This window comes from Physeter macrocephalus, chromosome 7 (assembly GCF_002837175.3).
Source record: "Physeter macrocephalus isolate SW-GA chromosome 7, ASM283717v5, whole genome shotgun sequence".
Taxonomy (NCBI): Eukaryota; Metazoa; Chordata; class Mammalia; order Artiodactyla; family Physeteridae; genus Physeter; species Physeter macrocephalus.
The window spans coordinates 153,499,392-153,520,323 of NC_041220.1; the positions used below are offsets into that span (position 1 = coordinate 153,499,392).

Consider the following 20,932-nt stretch of genomic DNA (forward strand, 5'->3'; position numbering starts at 1 on the left):
AATTTTGGAGATTAATCCTTTGTCGGTTGCTTCATTTGCAACTATTTTCTCCCATTCTGAGGGTTGTCTTTTGGTCTTGTTTATGGTATCCTTTGCTGTGCAAAAGCTTTTAAGTTTCATTAGGTCCCATTTGTTTATTTTTGTTTTTATTTCCATTTCTCTAGGAGATGGGTCAAAAAGGATCTTGCTGTGATTTATGTCATAGAGTGTTCTGCCTGTGTTTTCCTCTAAGAGTTTTATAGTGCCTGGTCTTACATTTAGGTCTTTAATCCATTTTGAGTTTATTTTTATGTATGGTGTTAGGGAGTGTTCTAATTTCATTCTTTTACATGTAGCTGTCCAGTTTTCCCAGCACCACTTAATGAAGGGACTGCCTTTTCTCCATTGTATATTCTTGCCTCCTTTGTCATAGATTTTTTGACCAGAGGTGCATGGGTTGATCGTGGGCTTTCTATCCTGTACCATTGATCTATATTTCTGTGTTTGTGCCAGTACCATACTGTCTTGATTACTGTAGCTTTGTAGTATAGTCTGAAGTCAGGGAGCCTGATTCCTCCAGCTCCATTTTTCTTTCTCAAGATTGCTTTGGCTATTTGGGGTCTTTTCTGTTTCCATACAAGTTGTAAAATGTTTTGTTCTATTTCTGTGAAAAATGCCATCGGTAATTTTATAGGGATTGCATTGAATCTGTAGATTGCTTTGGGTAGTATAGTCATTTTCACAACGTTGATTCTTCCAATCCAAGAACATGGTATATCTTTCCATCTGTTTGTGTCATCTTTGATTTCTTTCACCTGTGTTTTTTATAGTTTTCTGAGTACAGGTCTTTTCCTGTTTGCTGTGGGTTTGTCGTATATGGCCTTTATTATGTTGAGGTGGGTTCCCTCTTTGCCCACTTTCTGGAGAGTTTTTATCATAAAGGGGTGTTGAATTTTGTCACAAGCTCTTTCTGCATCTATTGAGATGATCACATGGTTTTTATTCTTCAGTTTGTTAATGTGGTATATCACATTGATTTATTTGCATATGTTGAAGAATCCTTGCATCCCTGGGATAACTCCCACTTGATCATGGTGTATGATCCTTTAATGTGTTGTTGGATTCTGTTTGCTAGAATTTGGTTGAGGTTTTTTTGTGTCTGTGGTCATCAATGATATTGGTCTGTAATTTTCTTTTTTTGTGATATCTTTGGTCTTGGTATCAGGGTGATGGTGGCCTCATAGAACAAGTTTGGGAGTGTTCCTCGCTCTGCAGTGTTTTGGGGGAGTTTGAGAAGGATAGGTGTTGGCTGTTCTCTAAATGTTTGGTAGAATTCGCCTGTGAAGCCATCTGGTCCTGGACTTCTGTTTGCTGGAAGATTTTTAATTACAGTTTCAATTTCATTACTTGTGATTAGTCTGTTTACATTTTCTAATTCTTCCTAGCTCAGTGTTGGAAAGTTGTGTCTTTCTAAGAATTTGTCCATTTCTTCCAGGTTGTCCATTTTATTGGCATAGAGTTGCTTGTAGTAGTCTCTTAGGATCCTTTGTATTTCTGCGGTGTCAGTTGTAATTTCTCCTTTTTCTTTATAATTTTATTGATTTAAATCCTCCCTTTTTTTCTTAGAGTCTGGCTAAAGGTTTATCAATTTTGTTTATCTTCTCAAAGAACCAACTTTTAGTTTTATTGATCTTTGCTATTGTGTTCTTCTTTTCTGTTTCATTTATTTCTTCTCTGATCTTTATGATTTTTTTTCTTCTAACGTTGGGGGTTTTTTTTGTTCTTCTTTCTCTAGTTGCTTTAGGTTTACAGTTAGATTGTTTATTTGAGATTTTTCTTGTTTCTTGAGGTGAGATTGAATTGCTATAAACTTCCTTCTTAGAACTGCTTTTGCTGCGTCCCATAGGTTTTGAGTTGTTGTGTTTTCATTGTCATTTGTTTCTGTGTATTTTTAAATTTCTTCTTTGATTTCTTCAGTGATCTCTTGGTTATTTAGTAGCATAGTGTTTAGCCTCCACATGTTTGTGTTTTTACAGTGTTTTTCCTGTAATTGATTTCTAATCTCATAGCATTGTGGTTGGAAAAGATGCCTGATGAGCCCAGGAGGGATATGAACTATTACTGTACCCATTTTACAGATGAGGAAATTGAGGCACAGAGAGTTTAAGGCTTGGATAGAACCCCATGGCCGACATAAGTTGGGACCATTACTCCTGCACATGGCCTGGACCTTAGCACAGAAGTCTGGTTTTTCCCGGGAAGCAGAACCAATCAGATTTAAGAGGATGGACAAACCACAAGCTGTTAAAAGAAACTTTGTTGTTAACTTGAATGCTGATTTATTAACTCAGAATGAGGCGTGGACTAGAATTTTTGGGAAAGGTGCTCTCTGTTCTCTGTACCTGAAGTGCTCCTGGAAGCCATGGCACAGAGCCAGGGACTGCTTGTGGGTGTTCTTGGTGGCTCCTGCCATCCTTTTCTGAGGGCCACATGTCCCCCAAATCATCCTGAGGATGTCAGTGTAGAAGAGACTGGTCTGGACTCATGAGACTGTGCAGGAGTCAGACTGACAAGCTAATTCTCTTTGTACTCTTTTTTTTTTTTTCTAGGCTGTCTCATCTGCTCACATATTTATTTTTGAGTCTATTTATCCTCTTTATGATAAAACTGGGACTTAGACATTTTTGGTAGGTGCATAGATGGAACCTGAAAAAATTCTGTAATGGGGCCTTGCCTTTGTTACCCCAGTGGTTCAGAGATAACCACACACTTAAATGAACTCAAAACACTTTAGTGAACATTGACCACATGCCAGAGACAGTGACGGGAGTGCAAATATAAGTAAGTCATTGTTCGTCACTGCAGAGGGTCATGGTGGAGTGGGAAGATATTCCAGCCACAATGTAATTAGGAGTTCTGATAATGCTTTGGGGCAGAGTGACATCAGCAAAATGGTAAGATAGAAAGCCGTGGCCATTGTTCCCTCACAGAAACACCAATAACAATGATATAGAGACCTTTATGAGAATTCCAGATTCCGGTCAGGAGGTTGCAGGACCCCAGAAGAGCACAAAGCCAAAAACAGTTGCTTTGAAACAGATAAGAGGAGTGATTTCACTTTACCTGTGTCGGCCCCTCCTGCGAGATGGCACAGCTCAGCACTGAGAGACTGCCTGCAATTTCTCCTCCTGGGGAAAGAGAGAGTAGAACGTGTCTCCAACATCTCAACCTTTCAGAGCCCTACCTCAGGGCAACACAAAAACATTTGAAAGTCTAAAGCTCGCTGGTAATCATATGGACAAATACAGAATACTGTAATGCTGCAGTGGAGGTGTGTAAATCAGTGAATTCTGGTATAGAAGTTTAAAAAAGAGTATGAAAAAGAACTATACCTATAAAATACGTTAACAGATGCACAATATAAAAATATGTAACTCATGACGTCAATAGTATAAAATGTGTATGGAGGGAGAGGTAAAAGTGTAGAGTTTCAGTATGTGATTAAAGTAAGTTGTTATCAACTTAAGATAAATTTGTATCACTATGTTTTATGTAAGCCCCATGGTAACCACTAGAAAATACTTATAGAAGATACACAAAAGAAAATGAAAAGGAATCAAAGCATGTTCCTACCAAAGAAAACAATCAAATGAAACACAAAGGAAGACAGCAAGAAAGGAAAAGAGGGACAGAAGAGCTACAAGACAGGCAGAAAACAATGAACAAAATGGCAGTAGTAAGATCTTCTTTATCAATAATTATTTTAAATGTAAATGGATTAAACTCCCTAATTGAAAGACTTCAAGTGGCTGAATGGATTAAAAAAAAACCAAGATCCAACTCTATGCAGGCTGTAAGAGACTCACTTTAGACTTAAGGACAAATAGAAGCTGAAAGTGAAAGGATAGAAGAAGATATTCCATGCAAATGGCAACCAAAAGAGGAGCAAGATGGCCAGAGGAAACAGAGGACTTGAACAATGGTATGGACCAAGTGGACCTAACAGACATTTGTCGAATGTTCCACCCAATAGTAGCAGAATACACATTCTTCTCAAGCACACACAACATTCTCCAGGATAGACCTCATGTTATGCCACAGAGTAAGTCTCAACAAATTTAAGAAGATTGAAACTATACCAGGTATGCTCTCTGATCACAATGGAATGAAACTATAAATCAATGGAAGGAAAATAGGAAAGTTCACAAACATATGGAAATGAAACAATGCAGTCTTGAACAACCAGTGGGTCATAGAAGAAATCAAAAGGAAAATTAGAAAATATCTTGAGACAAATGGAAACAAAAACACAACGTACCAAAACTTATGGGATGCAGCAAAAGCAGTATTAAGAGGGAAGTTTATAGTGATAAACACCTACATTTAAAAAGAAGATTCTAAATAAACAACCTGACTTTACACCTCAATGACCAAAAAAAGAACAAACTAAGCCCAAAGTTAGCAGAAGGAAGGACATAATAGTGATTAGGGGAAATAAATGAAATACAGAATAGAAAAGCAGTTGAGAAATCATTGAGACTAAGAGTTGGTGTTAATATCAATATTTTGTTAAATAGCGCCATCTTTTTGTTAAAGGTCAACAAAATTGACAAAGCTTTAGCTAGACTAAGAAAAAAAGGGAGAAGACTCAGATAAATAAAATCAGCAATGAAGGAGGAGACATTGCAACTGATGCCACAAAAATAAAAAGGGTTATAGAGACGACTATAAGCAATTATACGCCAGGAAACTGGATAATCTAGAAAAAAATGATAAATGCCTAGAAATCTACATCTTGCCAAGACTGAATAATGAAGAATAGAAAATGTGAACAGACCGGTAACTAGTAAAGAGGTGGACTTTGTGATCAAAAACCTCCCAATAGAAAAGCCCAGGACCAGATGGTTTCATTGGTGAATTCTATCAAATTTTTAAAGAAGAATTAATTCAGTTTCTTTTCAAACTCTTCCAAAAGAAATTGAAGAAGAGGGAACACTTCCAAACTCTTTTATGAGGCCAGCATTACCTTGATACCAAAGCCAGAAAAAGACACTACAAGAAAAGAAAATTGGAGACCAGTATCCCTGATGAGTATAGATGCACAAATCCGCAACAAAATACTACAAACTGAATTCAACAGCATATTAAAAGGATCATACACCATGACCAAATGGGATTTATCACTAGGTGCCATGATGGTTCAATATCTGAAAATCAAGCCATGTGATACACCACATTAACAGAATGAAGAATAAAAATTACATAGTCATCTCAATAGATGCAGAAAAAACATTTGACAAAATTCAACACCCTTTTGTGATTAAAGACATTTAACAAGCTAGGCTAGCTTGTTGAATATGAAAAGCCCACAGCTACCCTCATACTCTATAGATCCTTTCTTGCCTTTAAGGATTGGATAAAAGACCTAGGTGTCCTTTGTGTCTTCCAGAGTACCTGCGTAGGTAAATATGGTTGTGTAAGAGAGATGCTCTTTTTTCTGGATGGACACCTCCAGCGTGAAGTTCGATTCCATCCTGTCTCTGTTGCTGCAACTAAGTTAGATTGTCCTCCCTTGCAACTAACTTAGCCATCTTCATTTCCCCTCTCTCTCGGAGCCCACGTAAATCATGCTTGTTAAACATTGTTATGATGCTGCCCCATGACAACCCTTTCAAAAAAACCCGGTGGCTTCAAACAATAACCATTCATTTCTCTCATGGTCTGCAGGTCAGCTGGGTGGTTTGATTGGGTCAAGCCCAGCTGCTCTTGGCTGGGCTCACTCATGAATCTGTGCTTGGTGAGCCTGGATGACCTAGGACGGCCTCAGTTGAGATGACCCACCTTGACTCCATGTGGTCGCTCATCTTCCAGCACCTAGTCTAGGCTTCTGCTCGTGGCAGAAGGCCAAGGAAGAAAGCAGAGGCCACGTCACCTTTGGAGTCTAGACGCAGTACATGCATGCTGTCACTTCCACTGCATGTCCCAAGGCCAGCCCTGATTCAAGAGCTGGAGAAGCAGATTGTACCTCTTGCTGGAGAGGAGCCGCAAGGTCCCACTGAAAATGCTGTAGATGCAGGGACAGGTAGAGAATCTGAGCTGTTTCTGTGTTCAGTCCGCCGTGTAGATCGGGAGTCAGCAAACGTTTTCTGTAAATGGCCAAATAGTAAACATTTGAGGCGTTTGGGGCCATTTGGCCTTTGTCATAACTACTCATCTGTGCCATTGCGATGTGAAAGCAGCCATAGACAATACGTAAATGAGCGGGCATGGCTGTGTTCCTCTAGAACGTATTTACAGAGCCGGGCAGCAGGCCGGATTTAGCCCACAAGCTGCAGTTTGCTGTGCTCTGACCTCGACGATCCAGGCCAAGTAGGAATCTCAGATGCAGGATCTAGGATGCTGTCCTTCCTGAAATCATAAGCAGAGGTGTCACCTGCCAGCAGAAGTGCTCTTATTGCAGAGAAGAAATAAAACCAGGTGAGAAGAGCAAGGGCTCCCCTCTAAGGTGCAGATGACTAGAGTTGACCCTTGCACAACGTGGGAGTTAGGGACACTGACCCCCAGCTCAGTCGAAAATCTGCATCCTGCTCTCACTGCCTCAAAAACAAAGGAATTGATAAATGACTCATCCAAGGGCAGGAAGCTGAAACAGTCTGGATAGAATCAGGACTCAAACCCTAGTTCTTGTGATTCTCCATATTGGGCTCCCTAATCGAACACAAACTTTTCCCCTCACATAGGTAAAGATCTGTAAAACGAAAATACAGGTATGATATTTATTGAGAAAAACCCACGTGTAAGTGGACCCACCCAGTTAAAACCTGTGTTGTTCAAGGGTCAGCAGTATTTGCATCCCTTTGGGTGCCATATTGAACTTAACACAGGTTAAGTTTATTTCTCATCAAGTCCTTGGAGTTCATTCCTTTTTGTTCCTGTGTTTGGCTGGATTCTCATTTCTTATCCATCTGTATCTCCCAGTGGATCCCAGATAGAATTCTTTCCATTTTTCTTTTATTTTCTTAAATTTTTTGGCCACGCTGCACAGCTTGTGGGATCCTACTTGCTTGACCAGGGTTCGAACCCCTGCCCTCAGCAGTGAAAGTGCAGAGTCCTAACCACTGGACCACCAGGGAATTCCCTCTTTCCATTATTTCTGACCTGGATGCCCTCTTCTTATGCTTCTGGTCCTCCTGTCTGTCTTAACCCGAGCTTCAGAAGCGAAGTCACCACCTCCTTCTGGGCCCCCAAGGAAAGCCTGCAATTAGATCTACGGATTAGATCATGTTTATTTTCCTTTACCAATTATGCATCTGATTGTCAGGACCATGACATGCTCCATCAAAGTTTAAAGATACATTTGTTCTCCAGAGTGACTTTTTGTTTCAATCATTATTGCCTAGAGTTGTTGCTTGACTAGAGATTTGGTTAAATTTCAGGTAACATGAACTTCTTTTTAATAGAATGTCCAAGTCTCTGCAATTCTTCGATCTGCTGGCTTGGTTTTTCTTACGCGGGCTACCCATTGTGGGTCAGCAGCCTGCCATCTTCTTTTTCCCATCAGAGATTTTCTTTACCGCATATAATACAAGGCTATTACCATCTTGTGTTTCTAGAAATGAAAACGAAATCTTTGCTTTCTGATTTTATTCCTTCCCTTTTATTATTGGTTGCTACTGACTTCTGCAATATGATTCTTCCCTGGGCATTCATCAGTGGGTAAAGTTTTCAGCTTGGCATGGCTCAGACTTCAAACTTTTAAAGTTTTAAAGTAGCAAAGTTGCACAGACAGTCAATAAATCAGTAACTATCGCCATTTTATTGCTTGTAAGGTGATTACTCCACTTTGCCTGTAGCGACTTTTCATTTTGATCAAAATGCAGTTTTGTCAGGTCGTGGTTGAGTCCTCCAGATATAAAAATACATAAAGCAATTGAGAGAAGCCTGTGCTCAAATATTTTAATAACTACCCTTCACTTCTTTAACCATCTTATTCCGGCACTTTTGTGGTTCCCTTCCTATAATTCAAATTTCCATGCTCTTTGCCAAAGAAATTTTGATTTAGTGCTTATTCCAACCTCTTGTCTTTATAAGAGTGTATTATTTTTCTTGCTAACTGGTGGTGAGCATTGGTCCTGCTGCAAAGCGTTTTCTCCGTGTCAAATTATTTCCTCTGTGATCTGTAAATCCGGTTCTGATGGTGGTGTAACATGGAAGATGTCTTGGTTTATTTGAGATTGTTTTCCAGACAAGGGGAGGCAGAATAATAGGAGTGGAATTGTTATCTTAGGCAGGAAAGGAAGAAATCCTCCACTTTGCTACTGCCCTGGCAGTAGGCACCCTTTTGACTGTATTTTAAGGAAAATTAGAAGTGAGGGCCTGCACTCAGGGCTGCTTGTCCGGGGCAGTGTGCTGCCAGCTTGGCATGGCTCTTGGTCTGTCTTAGTCTGTTCGTGCTGCTATAACAAAACACCACAGACTGGGGGGCTTATCAACAACACACATTTATTTCTCACAGTTCTGGAGGCTGGCAGTCTGAGATCAGGGTGCCAGCACGGTCAGGTGATGGTTCTTTTTCCAGTCACAGATTTCCTGTTGTGTCCTTACATGGTGGAAGGGGCAAAGGAGCTCCCTGGGGCCTCTTTTATAAGGGCACTAGTCCCATTCTTGAAGGTACGTTATGACCCAGTCACCTCCCAAAGACCCCACCTTCTAATACCATCCTTTGGGGGTTAGGATTTCAATGTATGAATTTGGGTGGGGGGGACACACACGTTCAGACCATAGCATGGCTCACGTGGCAGGTTGTCCTGCCTCCTTCTCATCCCCGTGGCATTCCCCCCACCCCCGGTGCAGAGGACCACTCCCTCTGTGGCTCACCTTGGCTCCCACCAGTGAGTTAAGTCTTAGCATTTTCACTCTGCTGTTGCTGTACATCTTGAATATCCGCAGTGACAACCGCAGAGGTTGTCTGCCTCAGTGGTCCGCTTTATCTCCCAGGAGAACTGGTTACTGGTTTGACTACAGTGATTTGGTTTTGAGTGGTATGTCTCAACCCTGTTTCCCCCAGGCCTCTCATGTTGATGCCCTGCTTTCGCAGAACGTGAGGTTTTTCCAGAATTGGATGTAGCTGACCCTCATTATGAGCGGTTCCGTATTTGTGAATTTGCCTGCTCACTCAAATGTATTTGTAACATCCAGAGCAATACATGGGGCCCTTGCCCGGTCATTCGCTCAGTGCACGTGCAGAGCCTCAAAAAGTTTGAGTTGCCAGGAATGCACGATCCTAGCGGAGGTTGGAGAAATTGGTGCTCTGCCGTCTTGTTTCAGTTCCCAGACCAGAAACAAGTGTTCTTTTCACAGTCTCTTTAGTGTCATATTTGTCGCATTTTTGTGCTTTTTTTATTGGTAATTTTGCTGTTTCCATTGGCCTTGAAATGCAGGGCGGGAGTGCCCGTAGTGTTTCTAAGCACGAGAAGGCTGTGCTGGGCCTTATGGAGAAAGTATGTTTGTTAGACAAGCTTCCTGCAACGTGAGTGACAGTGCTGTTGGCTGTGAGTTCAGTGTGGATGAACCAACGATATATATTTGATAAGGTGTCTTTAAACAGAAACACACAAAACAAGGTTGTATATTGATTGGTTGATGAAAATGTTGTGACCAGAGGCTCGAAGGAACCTAACCCTGTATTTCTCTTGGGGGCGGTGATCTAGTACTCACTAATTCGGTGGCCATGGTGACTTTATAGCACATAACTACCACAAGTAATAAGAAAGTAACATTTGTCAGAAACAGACTCATAGACTTAGAGAATGAACTTATGGTTACTGAAGGGAAGGGTGGAGGAAAGGGATAGTTAGGGAGTTGGGGATTGACATGTATACCCTGCTATATTTAAAATAGGTAACCAACAAGGACCTACTGTAGAGCACAGGGAACTCTGCTCAATATCCTGTAACAACCTAAATGGGAAAAGAATTGGAAAAAGATACATGTATATGTATAACTGAATCATTTTGCTGTACACCTGAAACTGTCACAACATTGTTCATCAACTATACTCCAATATAAAATAAAAAGTTAAAAAACAGAAAGTAACGTTTGTGTCTCCCCAAAATTCATATGTTGAAACCTAATCCCCAATGTGATGGTATTGGGAGGAGGGGCCTTTGGGAGGTGATGAGGTCATGAAAGCTGAGCCCTCATGGATGGGATTAGTGCCCTTATAAAAGAGACCCCAGAGAGCTCCACCAGATGAGGACACAGTGAGTAGATGGCCATCTGTGAACCAGGAAGTGGGCTCTCACCAGACACTGAATCTCTCAGTGCCTTGATCTTGGACTTTGCAGCCTCCAGAACTGTGAGAAATAAATATGTGTTGTTGATAAGCCACCCAGTCTATGGTATTTTTGTTACAGCAGCCTGTGCTCACTAAGACAGACTATATGTATCTTTCATCACAGCAGAGGTGCCTACGCTGCAATGTCTTTCCTGTGCAAGAAAATAGCGCGCGTGGATCGTTGTGCCAGGTCTGTGCAGATGTTCTGCTTACGTTTTTAATGACAGGTTTTCTCTCCCAGGTGTAAGTAGCATGGTCAATGCAGGAGCGATGAGTGGCTCTGGAAACCTGATGGATTTTCTTGACGAGCCATTCCCTGATGTGGGGACGTATGAGGACTTCCACACCATCGACTGGCTGAGAGAGAAGTCCCGGGACACCGACAGACACAGAAAGGTACGTGCTGTTCATAAGGACACTTTGAGGGGGAACCCCTTCGGAGGGCTGGGCTGTGCTTTCGTTGGACAGTCACTGAGCTAGAGCTTGGGTTCATGTGTCGTGTGCTGAGCTAGGTTCTAGAGAAGAGGAGGGCTAGTGCGAGAGGCAGAGATGTGGACAGGTAATTATAATACCAGGTGCTTTGGATGGAAGGCTGTGTCATACAGAGGTGTGGTGTGGAGGGCAAAGAGGGGGGCTCTGGAGCCAGACAGATTGGGTACATCCTGACTTTGACACCTTTAGGCTGGCTGACTTTTGGGGTGCCATTTCTGGACCCCATCTTCTCATCTGTAAGGATGGAGTTAATTATACCAGAGATTAAATGGGGCTGTGTGTGTATGAAAGCACATATTACAGTGCCTGGCCTCTAGCGGGCAATCAATATATATTTTTATGGGCTGCAGTAAAGTTATGTATCAAGTGCTGTGGGATCATTTAGGAGAGATAGGGAGGGAGTTTTTAGAGAGGGTGAGATTTCAGTGGGGTCTTGAAGGATGACTAAGAATTTGCCAGGCAGAGGAAGGGGAAAGGATTCTCATCAGGAGTGGCTCTTTTTTAGGTCACAGAGGCATGAAAGACCGTGGCACATTTAGGCAGTTCAAGGAGCTCTTAAGGTTTGGTGGCAGATTCACGGCAGGGGAGGACTAGAGATGAGTCTGGCCATGTGGGCGATGGGGCCACATTGGGAACGACTGAGTAGACCATGAGGAGTTTAGATTTCCTTTTTTTTTTTTAAGATTTATTTTATTTATTTATTTATTTTATTTATTTATTTTTGGCTGCGGCGGGTCTTAGCTGCAGCACACGGGATCTTCGTTGAGGCATGCGGGATCTTTTCGTTGTGGCGCGTGGGCTTCTCTCTAGTTGTGGTGGGCGGGTTTTCTCTCTCTAGTTGTGGTGCACAGGCTCCAGGGCGCGTGGGCTCTGTAGTTGTGGTCTGTAGTTGTGGCACACAGGCTCCAGAGCATGTGGGCTCTGTAGTTTATGGCACGTGGGCTCTCTAGTTGAGGCGCACGAGCTCAGTAGTTGTGGTGCGTGGGCTTAGTTGCCCCGCGGCATTTGGGATCTTAGTTTCCTGACCAGGGATCGAATCTTCAGACTCTGCATTGTAAGGTGGACTCTCCACCACTGGACCAACAGTGAAGTCCCTGGATTTCCTATTTACTTATTTATTTGTCTGTTTATTTTTGGCTGTGTTGGGTCTTCACTGCTGCGCGTGGGCTTTCTCTAGTTGCGGCGAGCGGGGGCTATTCTTCGTTGTGGTGCGGGCTTCTCTCTAGTTGTGGTGGGCGGGTTTTCTCTCTCTAGTTGTGGTGCACAGGCTCCAGGGCGCGTGGGCTCTGTAGTTGTGGTCTGTAGTTGTGGCACACAGGCTCCAGAGCATGTGGGCTCTGTAGTTTATGGCACGTGGGCTCTCTAGTTGAGGCGCACGAGCTCAGTAGTTGTGGTGCGTGGGCTTAGTTGCCCCGCGGCATTTGGGATCTTAGTTTCCTGACCAGGGATCGAATCTTCAGACCCTGCATTGTAAGGTGGACTCTCCACCACTGGACCAACAGTGAAGTCCCTGGATTTCCTATTTACTTATTTATTTGTCTGTTTATTTTTGGCTGTGTTGGGTCTTCACTGCTGCGCGTGGGCTTTCTCTAGTTGCGGCGAGCGGGGGCTATTCTTCGTTGTGGTGCGCTGGCTTTTCATCGCGGTGGCTTCTCTTGTTACGGAGCACGGGCTCTAGGCGTGCAGGCTTCAGTAGTTGTGGCACGTGGACTCAGTAGTTGTGGCTCGCGGGCTCTAGAGCGCAGGATCAGTAGTTGTGGCGCACGGGCTTAGCTGCTCTGCAGCATGTGGGATCTTCCTGGACCGGGGCTCGAACCCGTGTTCCCTGCAATGGCAGGCGGATTCTCAACCACTGCGCCACCGGGAAAGCCCTGGATTCCCTTTTCATGGCCGCAGGATACAAGAGAGATGCACTGCCAGGGGAGAAACAGGAAGCTTGGAAATGAGCTCGGGAGAAAGAGGAAGAAGATCTGACAGAGGGCAGTGAAGTGCCGACGGAGAGAGGCTTGGGGTCCGCATCCTTCACGGGAGCCGTTGCCAGGATGGAGGCGGATAGTGGGGCCAGGATGACGCCCTGGCTGTAGTCAGAAGAGGGTGATGCCTTGGATGACGAGGGGGGAGAAAAGGGACGCGGCAGATTTCAGGGGGAGGCCACTGAGTTCGGTTTTCAGGCGCTGTGAGTTTGAGCTGTTTGTCCAGCCTGTGGCTGGAGGGGGTCGGCAGGCGAGAGAACGCTGTGCAGTTCAAGCGCAGGGGCAGGGCTGTTGGTGGAGCATGAGGGGTCCTTGGCATGCGAGTGGGCGCTGAAGCTTTGGAAGCGGCCCAGGTGGCCTGGGGCTGGAGAGACAGAGGTCAGGAGCAGTTGGGCCCCAGAGCAGTGCCAAGATTTAGTGGGTTCCGGGGGGCGGGCTGGGGGTCAGTGACGGATGCTTAGAAGAAGCAGATAGAGGTGAAGGAGGGCAGCCAGCAGAGTGGCCGCAAGTGAAAGGGGTAGAGAGTGGCGAGGACGGGGCCCCCCTCCACGGAGGGGTCAATTTGGAGAGGAAGCAGCTGTGAGCGGGCCGTCGGCGACGGAGGGAGAGCAGCTTCCGAGAGTGCGCTGAGGGGGGCAGTGACGTCGACAGTGTTGACAGGGAAGGGGGCAGAGAGATGTGGAGGGAGTGAGGTAGAGTCGAGAAGCTGACGCAGCCGCTTGGCTCCGACCTGGAGGAACGGGGGAGCTGGGGCACCCTTCCGTCCGGAGCAGGGGTCGTGGACTGTGGCCCTCGGGCAAATCCAGCGCAGGGCCGGTTCCTTGGCTTGCAGCCCCGCCCGCGCATGCGCATGCTCTATATGGCTCCTCCTGTGCTACAACAGCAGAGTCCGGTAGTTGCCGCGGAGACCATCTGACCTGCTGAACTGAAAATACTTACTTTCTGTCTCTTTACAGAAAATGTTTGCCAACCCTTGCTCTAAAGGGTTATGAGCGGAATGATGATCTCAGGAATATAGGATTCTGTTAACACAGGGAGGCAAAGGGGTGCTCTTACAGTGTGTTTAGATGTAACCATCTGCCTGGAAAGCGTGATCCGGGCTGGCTCATTCAGCCTTCTTGCTGTTAATCAAAACTACAAATGAGATACCACTGCACACCGGTCAGAATGGCTATCATCAAAAAATCTACCAAAAGGAAAAAAAATGTACAAACAACAATGCTGGAGAGGGTGTGGAGAAAAGGGAACCCTCCTACACTGTTGGTGGGAATGTAAATTGATACAGCCACTATGGAGACCAGTATGGAGGTTCCTTAAAAAGTGAAAGTAGAGTTATCATGTGATCCAGCAATCCCACTCCTTGGCCTGTATCCAGAGAAAACTCTAACTCGAAAAGATACAGCACCCCAATGTTCATTAGCAGCACTATTTACAATTAGCAGTAATCAGTCACGCCTCAGATAAACCTCATTGGCTATGATACTGCCACTGTACAAAGCTAACAGCACTATTCACAGTAGCCAAGACATGGAAGCAACCTAAGTGTCCACTGACAGGGAATGGATAAAGAAGGTGTGGTACATATATACAATGGAATATTACTCAGCCATTAAAAAGAATGAAATAATGCCATTTGCAGCAACATGGATGGACCTAGAGATTCTCATACGGAGTGAAGTAAGTCAGAGAAAGACAAATATCATATGATATTGCTTATATGTGGAATCTAAAAAAATGGTACAAGTGAACTTATTTACAAAACAAAAATAGACTCACAGACATAGAAAACCAACTTATGGTTACCAAAGGGGAAAGCGGGTGGGGGAGGGATAAATTAGGAGTTCGGATTAACAGATACACACTACTATATGTAAAATAGATAAACAACAAGGTCCTACTGTATAGCACAGGGAACTATATTTAATATTTTGTAATAACCTATAATGGAAAAGAATGTGAAAAGAATATATATATAGGTATAACTGAATCACTTTGCTGTACACCTGAAATTATCATTGTAAATCATTTATACTTCAGTTAAAAAAAGAAAGTTCTTGGGACTTCCCTGGTGGTGCAGTGGTTAAGAATCCACCTGCCACTGCAGGGGACACGGGTTTGAGCCCTGGTCTGGGAAGATCCCACATGCCACGGAGCAACTAAACCCGTGCGCCACAGCTACTGAGCCTGCGCTCTAGAGCCCGTGAGCCACAACTACTGAAGCCCGTGCGCCTAGAGCCCGTGCTCCGCAGCAAGAGAAGCCACTGCAATGAGAAGCCCGCGCACCGCAACGAAGAGTAGCCCCCGCTCACCGCAACTAGAGAAAGCCCGTGCACAGCAGCGAAGACCCAATGCGGCCATAAAGGAAGGAAGGAAGGAAGGAGGGAAGGAGGAAAGGAAGGACGGAAGGAAAGAAAGGAGGGAGGGAGGGAGGGAAGGAGGAAGGAAGGAAGGAAGGAAGAGAAAGAAAGTAAGTTCGTTCTTGTTGTTAACATGTAGCCTGGAAAATGAAAGAAGGAATTGAAGTCTTGGTCGAAGAGGGTCTTTTGTGAACAGACCTTACGATTTAAGCTAAAATAATGGTTTGTATTCAAAACGGTGACACCGAAGTGATGTCTTCCTTCAGAATGGCCCTGAAATAATCAAAGGTCAAATCACACTTAGTGAGGTTTTTTTAATTAAGTGAATTTTTTTGGATTCTTTGGAGACTATTATGGCATCTTTATAGCTCTGTGAACTAGAAAGCCCATTTAAGCATCGTGCTAGGTAACTGAAAGAATCACGTAAGTGGCAGTCTAGTTTCTTCATTATATTCGTTTTCTCAATCACCGTGTTTCCTGAGGAAACAGTTTCAGAGAAGGAAGCATGAATTGGAAAGTGTATCCACATCAACTCTGATGTCTTTCTGTTTCTAGATAACCAGCAAAAGCAAGGAGTCCATATGGGAGTTCATCAAGAGCTTGCTGGACGCCTGGTCGGGATGGGCGGTGATGCTGCTTATCGGCCTGCTGGCGGGTACGTGGAGTGTTTCTCTTGTACTTCACGCAAGGGGGTTGTTACTTGAAATACCTAAGAGCACAGTACACGACGATACACTTAACATAAATCTATCATCAGTAAAGCAAAAAGACCCCAAGGCACAGACGGGCTCAGGTGTGGTCATTGGAGAGCGGTACCGAGAGAGCGGGTTGGCCCTTTCCACACTGTACAAAGGTTGACTGCCATGCTGGGTTTTATTGAAAACACACATTTCACGTTCTATAGTACTTGGCCATGTAGAAGGCGAGAAAGGACGGGAACATGTTGATCTCTGAAAATAAAACATCAGATGAGATTGGCCTTTACTAACACCGGCAGGCCCTGAGATGAATTGTAAACATCGAGAGACGCTCACAGTAACGCGAGACACCACAGGGTCTGAGGTAGGCCCGGGGGAGGCACCTCCAGCCCATGAGTGGTTCTGATCCTCCGGGACTCCGTGTCCTTCATTTTTATAATCCCAACACCATGTTTGTGAGCAGTAGCTGTTTCCAGAGTGAATGAATGAGTATCTGGAGGGGACACCTCCCCTTTTAATAGCAAATGCACCAGCCCTCCATGGAAATTGTTTCCTGAAACTTACTTCCTTTTAGGAGGCTGTGAAGGTTAATGTCTAAGAAGAAAAAAATTTGATCATGCTAAAGAGGTTCCCTTCAGAAACCCCCCCTGCCTGTAGTAACGCGCTAGTTATGGTTATAGGACTGATGAGAGAATGGCTGTGTGATACAGGTTGAATATAGTACATACTCGCAGAGCATGTGCAGGGCATAGGGTAAAATTTTGTGATTAGAGGACTTTGATTTCTAGCTGCCCTGTCACTCGTTACATCTACAATGGTAGGAGGGTAAAGGTAGGTGGGGGGGCGCAGGGAGGGTAGTTTGCTGTGAACTTTTGATGTCTTCCTTTAGAATAGATTTATAAAACTGTACCCTGTGTTATTCTTGGCTCCTGGGAAGGAGGGATGAATACGGGAAATGAAGGAATCAGAGTAGATGTCTTGGCGTCCTGCTGGAGTCACACAGCGTAGATTTATCAGCTGATCTCAGAGCCCTGTCGGGCTGTCTTTAACAAGTCAGATGCCGACCATTGGGCTTCACTGTTAATCCGATTTCCGTCAGTTCTTTCAGGAAGAATCACCTGGGGAATTAAAAAAAAAATGCTGCTGCCCAGGCTTCAATTAAATAGTACCCCTGGAGATGCCACCCTAGCATTGAGTAAAGCCCCCTTTCCCCTGTGATTCTAATATGCAGCCAGGGGTGAGGGCTGCTGGAGAAGGGCGATCCCATGGTCACATCAGCAGGTGAATAGGAGGGAGGCAAGAAAGGGATGATCTCGGCAGTGAAGGTGGCTCAAGTGTTCTTTTGATCTGGATGAAGGAGAAGCCAGAAACCTGCCCCGTTCACCTTCCCGTTCCCCAGTGGCGAGCCCCAGGAGTCGCACTGTCTGGCCTGTCACCTCCTTAGTGGCAGCCCAGACATTATATTCCGACGCCCAAGACGGAGAGGCCCAAGCTGCGGCTCCTCTGCAGGGCCTTAACCAGGATTCACCACTGGGTGTCGCTGTTGTTCCACACAAGGCAGTTTTTGTTCAAATGTCATCTTCTGCTTGAGATGTTCTCTGACCACCTTTTCTAAAAGTACATCTCCCTCTCTGAGCCTCGTCGCCCTGGCCCACTATATGTATGTATGTGTGTGTATGTATGTATGTATGTGTGTGTGTGTATGTATGTATGTGTGTGCATGTATGTGTGTAACAGCTTTATTGAGATATAACTCACATACCATACAGTTCACCTAGTAAAAGTGTACAACTTGGTGGTTTTTAGTGTATTCACAGAGTTTTGCAACCATCACCAAGGCCGATTTTAGAACATTTTCATCAGCTCCCAAAGAACCTCCCTACCCTTTAGCTATCAGCTCCAGTGCCCCTAGCCTCCGCTCAGTCCTGGGCAACCACTAATCTACTTTCTGTCTCTATAGATTTGCCTATTCTGGACATTTCATAAAATGGAATCATACAATATATGGTCTTTTGTGACTGGCTTCTTTTACAGCATAACGTTTCCAAGGTTCATCCATGCTATCGCATGTGTCAGTACTTCATTCCTTTTTGTTGCCATTGTAGGTGGACCACATTTTGTTTCTCCATTCAGCAATTGATGGGCATATGGGTTGTTTCCACTGTTTGGCTTTTGTGAATATGCTGTTGTGAACGTTTGCGTACATGTCTTGTGTTGGGTATATGTTTTCATTTCTCGTGGGCAGATGCCTAGGAATGGAAGTGTTTGGTCAGGTGGTGACTCCTTGTTTAACTTTTTGAGGACCTGTCTGACTGTTCTCCTGCACCATTGTAGGAAATGGCTGCCATTGGAACGTGCTGTATTCTCCTCTCTAGCACCTACCACCTTCTGTTGGAGCCCCTCATTTACTTACTTATTCAGTCCAGTGTCTTCTCGCACAAGTTGAGATTCCGTGAAGGCAGGGACCTGAGTATGCTTTGTTCACTGCTGTACCCCAGAGTGTGGGACAGTACGTGGCACATAGTAAGTAGGTGCTCAATAAATAGCCCTTGAGTGAATGGATGGACCTGAGTTTTCTGATTTTCGTTCGTTTGTTGCTCTCATTCATTCAACATGGATATATAGTTCCAGCTATGTACCTGACGTGAATACAGTGGCCCTTGCCCACTTAAAGGGGACACAGGGTCTAGACACCTGGCTTGATCCCCACCGTGACACACAAACCAGACAAGAGACTCCCCCCACCCTTATAGACTAGTTGGAGTGTGTGTGTGTGCATGTGTGGGGTGTGTGTGTGTGTGTGTGTGTGTGTATACACATATATGTAATTATTGATCATATCAGGATGTGATAGGTATGGTGATGGGGAATGCCTGGGAAGTATACTTAGCCCAGACTTAGGAAACCAGGGAAGGCTTCCTGAAGGAGGTGATATAAATGCCAGCATCTGGAAGATAAATAGGAGCTTGCCAGGTTGGGGGAGGACAGTGCTGTCTGAGGCGGTACAGAGAGGAGGGCCTGGTGCGCTAAGGAACACTGTGTGGGCAGGGTGTGGGATTCGTGATGGAGAGAGAGAAGCCTGGAGAGAAACGTGGGAACGGCGGTCAGAGCCTGCGCGCTGCTGAGGATTCGGGTGTTCTGGCTAGAACAGTGGGCGACTGCTGATGGAACCAGGAGAGTGGCAAGGCCAAGTCGCCTGAGGCTGGCGTATGGCTGCCTTTGGTGTTGATGCCGGTGGGGAATTGATGTTGTAATAAGGATCCCGTAAAAGTGTGAACAGTTTGGTAGCGCAAAAGTATTCCCTGCCTTCATAAAAGACTGGAATGGGTTATTCTAGACAGAGACCTAAAATGGCCTTCTCTGGCCCACTGCACACTTGATTTTATTCCACTTCTGTCGGCCTTTAAAGTAGTTATTTACTTACATAGCTCCTCAGTCCTTTATCCATAATTTTTTAAAAATCCAGAAAGTTCTAACAAGTGAGAGTTTTCAAGCTGGATTCCATTTGGTGGCAAAACTTTATTTCAATGACGAGGCTGTTATAAATCGTTTTGTCTTCGTTTTATCTGAACTGTCAGGTTTCCTGGAGGATATTCATGTGTGTGATCCCAGCATCCTGCCCCAGAAGCCGCTGAGGGGGCTACATGATTTATAGGGTGTAGGTACCCTGTTTCTAAGATTCGGAAGGGCTGGGTTCTGAAAGCCGCTTGGCCCCAGGGGCTTGCGGTGGGCTCAGCGCTGCGGGTCTCTCCCTCCTGCCCGATCGAAGCCCCCCGAGGACAGCGTATCGTTGGCCTTTGTGTCTCACTGGGCTGGGCGCCACCTTTGCCACACCTGGTGCCCTGCCACTCGCTCAGGTGACCTCAAGACTGAAGAAAGAGGCTTCCTGGGTGCGTGGCAGCCCGGGGCACGGGCATCTCCGCCTGGCCCTCCGGGCGCACATGCTGCCCTGGCCCACGCCGGCCGTCCCTCTGAGTGGCTCTCGCTGCTTCTTCCAGGCACCCTGGCCGGGGTCATCGATCTCGCTGTCGACTGGATGACAGACCTGAAGGAGGGCATCTGCCTGTCTGCCTTCTGGTACAGCCACGAGCAGTGCTGCTGGACTTCCAATGAGACCACGTTTGAGGACAGGGACAAGTGTCCCCTGTGGCAGAAGTGGTCGGAGCTGCTGGTGAAACAGTCGGAGGTGGGTGCAGGGGCGGGTCCTGGCTGGGAGCCCCGTGGCTGGTGTAGGAGGACGTCCGAGCTGTCACCTTGCAGTGTCTGTCCTGACCGTCGTCGTGGCTACTACGAGTGCCACTTGCCGCTTGGCTTTTTCTAGCTCTAGGGTTCAAACTTCACTTGGAAAATCCTTTCCCACTCTTTCATGTGCACGATGTATGTATTTTCTTTAAAGCCTTTTGTTTGGCTTTATTTTTCTTACTGAGAGTGATCTCTTGATCATGCTGAAGAAATAGGGTTGATTTTTATTCCTTCTGATTGAGAAGAAAAGATGTTACTATTTTTTAATAACAGCTTTAGTGAGACATAATCCATATTCCGTGGATTATAATAATTCCATAATTCCATATACCCATTAACGGGTACAATGCGATGGCTTTTAGGATATTCACAGAGTTGTGCCACCATCACCCCGATCTAATTTTAGAACTTTTTGTTTTTTAACATTTTTTAAAATTCAAACAGAAAGTCACAAAAATTATAATCATCCTCATCAGTTCACTCAGTCCCACGGCCATGGCCCACCGGCCCAGCCGCTCCGCGGCATGCGGGATCCTCCCAGACCGGGGCGCGAACCCGGCTCCCCTGCATCGGCAGGCGGACGCGCAACCACTGCGCCACCAGGGAAACCCATGCTTTGGGGTTTTAAAATGATTTGTTTCATAGAGTCACGTGCTTCTTTTTTTAAACATTTTTTCTTTTTTTATTCAAACATAAAGTCACAAAAATTATAATCATCCTCATCAGTTCACTCAGTCCCATGTCATTAATTTTTTTCATCTTGATCTTTTGTTAGCACTTTTATGAATTCATCCATTTTCCATTAGAGTTCTGAAAATGCTTATTCATTCAGTTCAGCAGTATAGTCAGTTACCA

General features: G+C 45.0%; 1 protein-coding gene across 2 annotated transcripts in view; it reads left to right on the forward strand.

Moving 5' to 3' along the window:
- Positions 1 to 20,932, forward strand: part of CLCN4 (chloride voltage-gated channel 4) — an 80,898-nt gene that overhangs the window by 27,691 nt on the left and 32,275 nt on the right. For both annotated transcript variants that reach the window (XM_028492515.1, XM_028492514.1), the window contains exons 2-4: positions 10,557 to 10,711; positions 15,693 to 15,792; positions 19,834 to 20,021. In XM_028492515.1, the coding sequence (XP_028348316.1) occupies positions 10,568 to 10,711; positions 15,693 to 15,792; positions 19,834 to 20,021 (432 nt within the window). In that variant the 5' untranslated portion in view covers positions 10,557 to 10,567. The remainder of the gene's footprint in view (positions 1 to 10,556; positions 10,712 to 15,692; positions 15,793 to 19,833; positions 20,022 to 20,932) is intronic.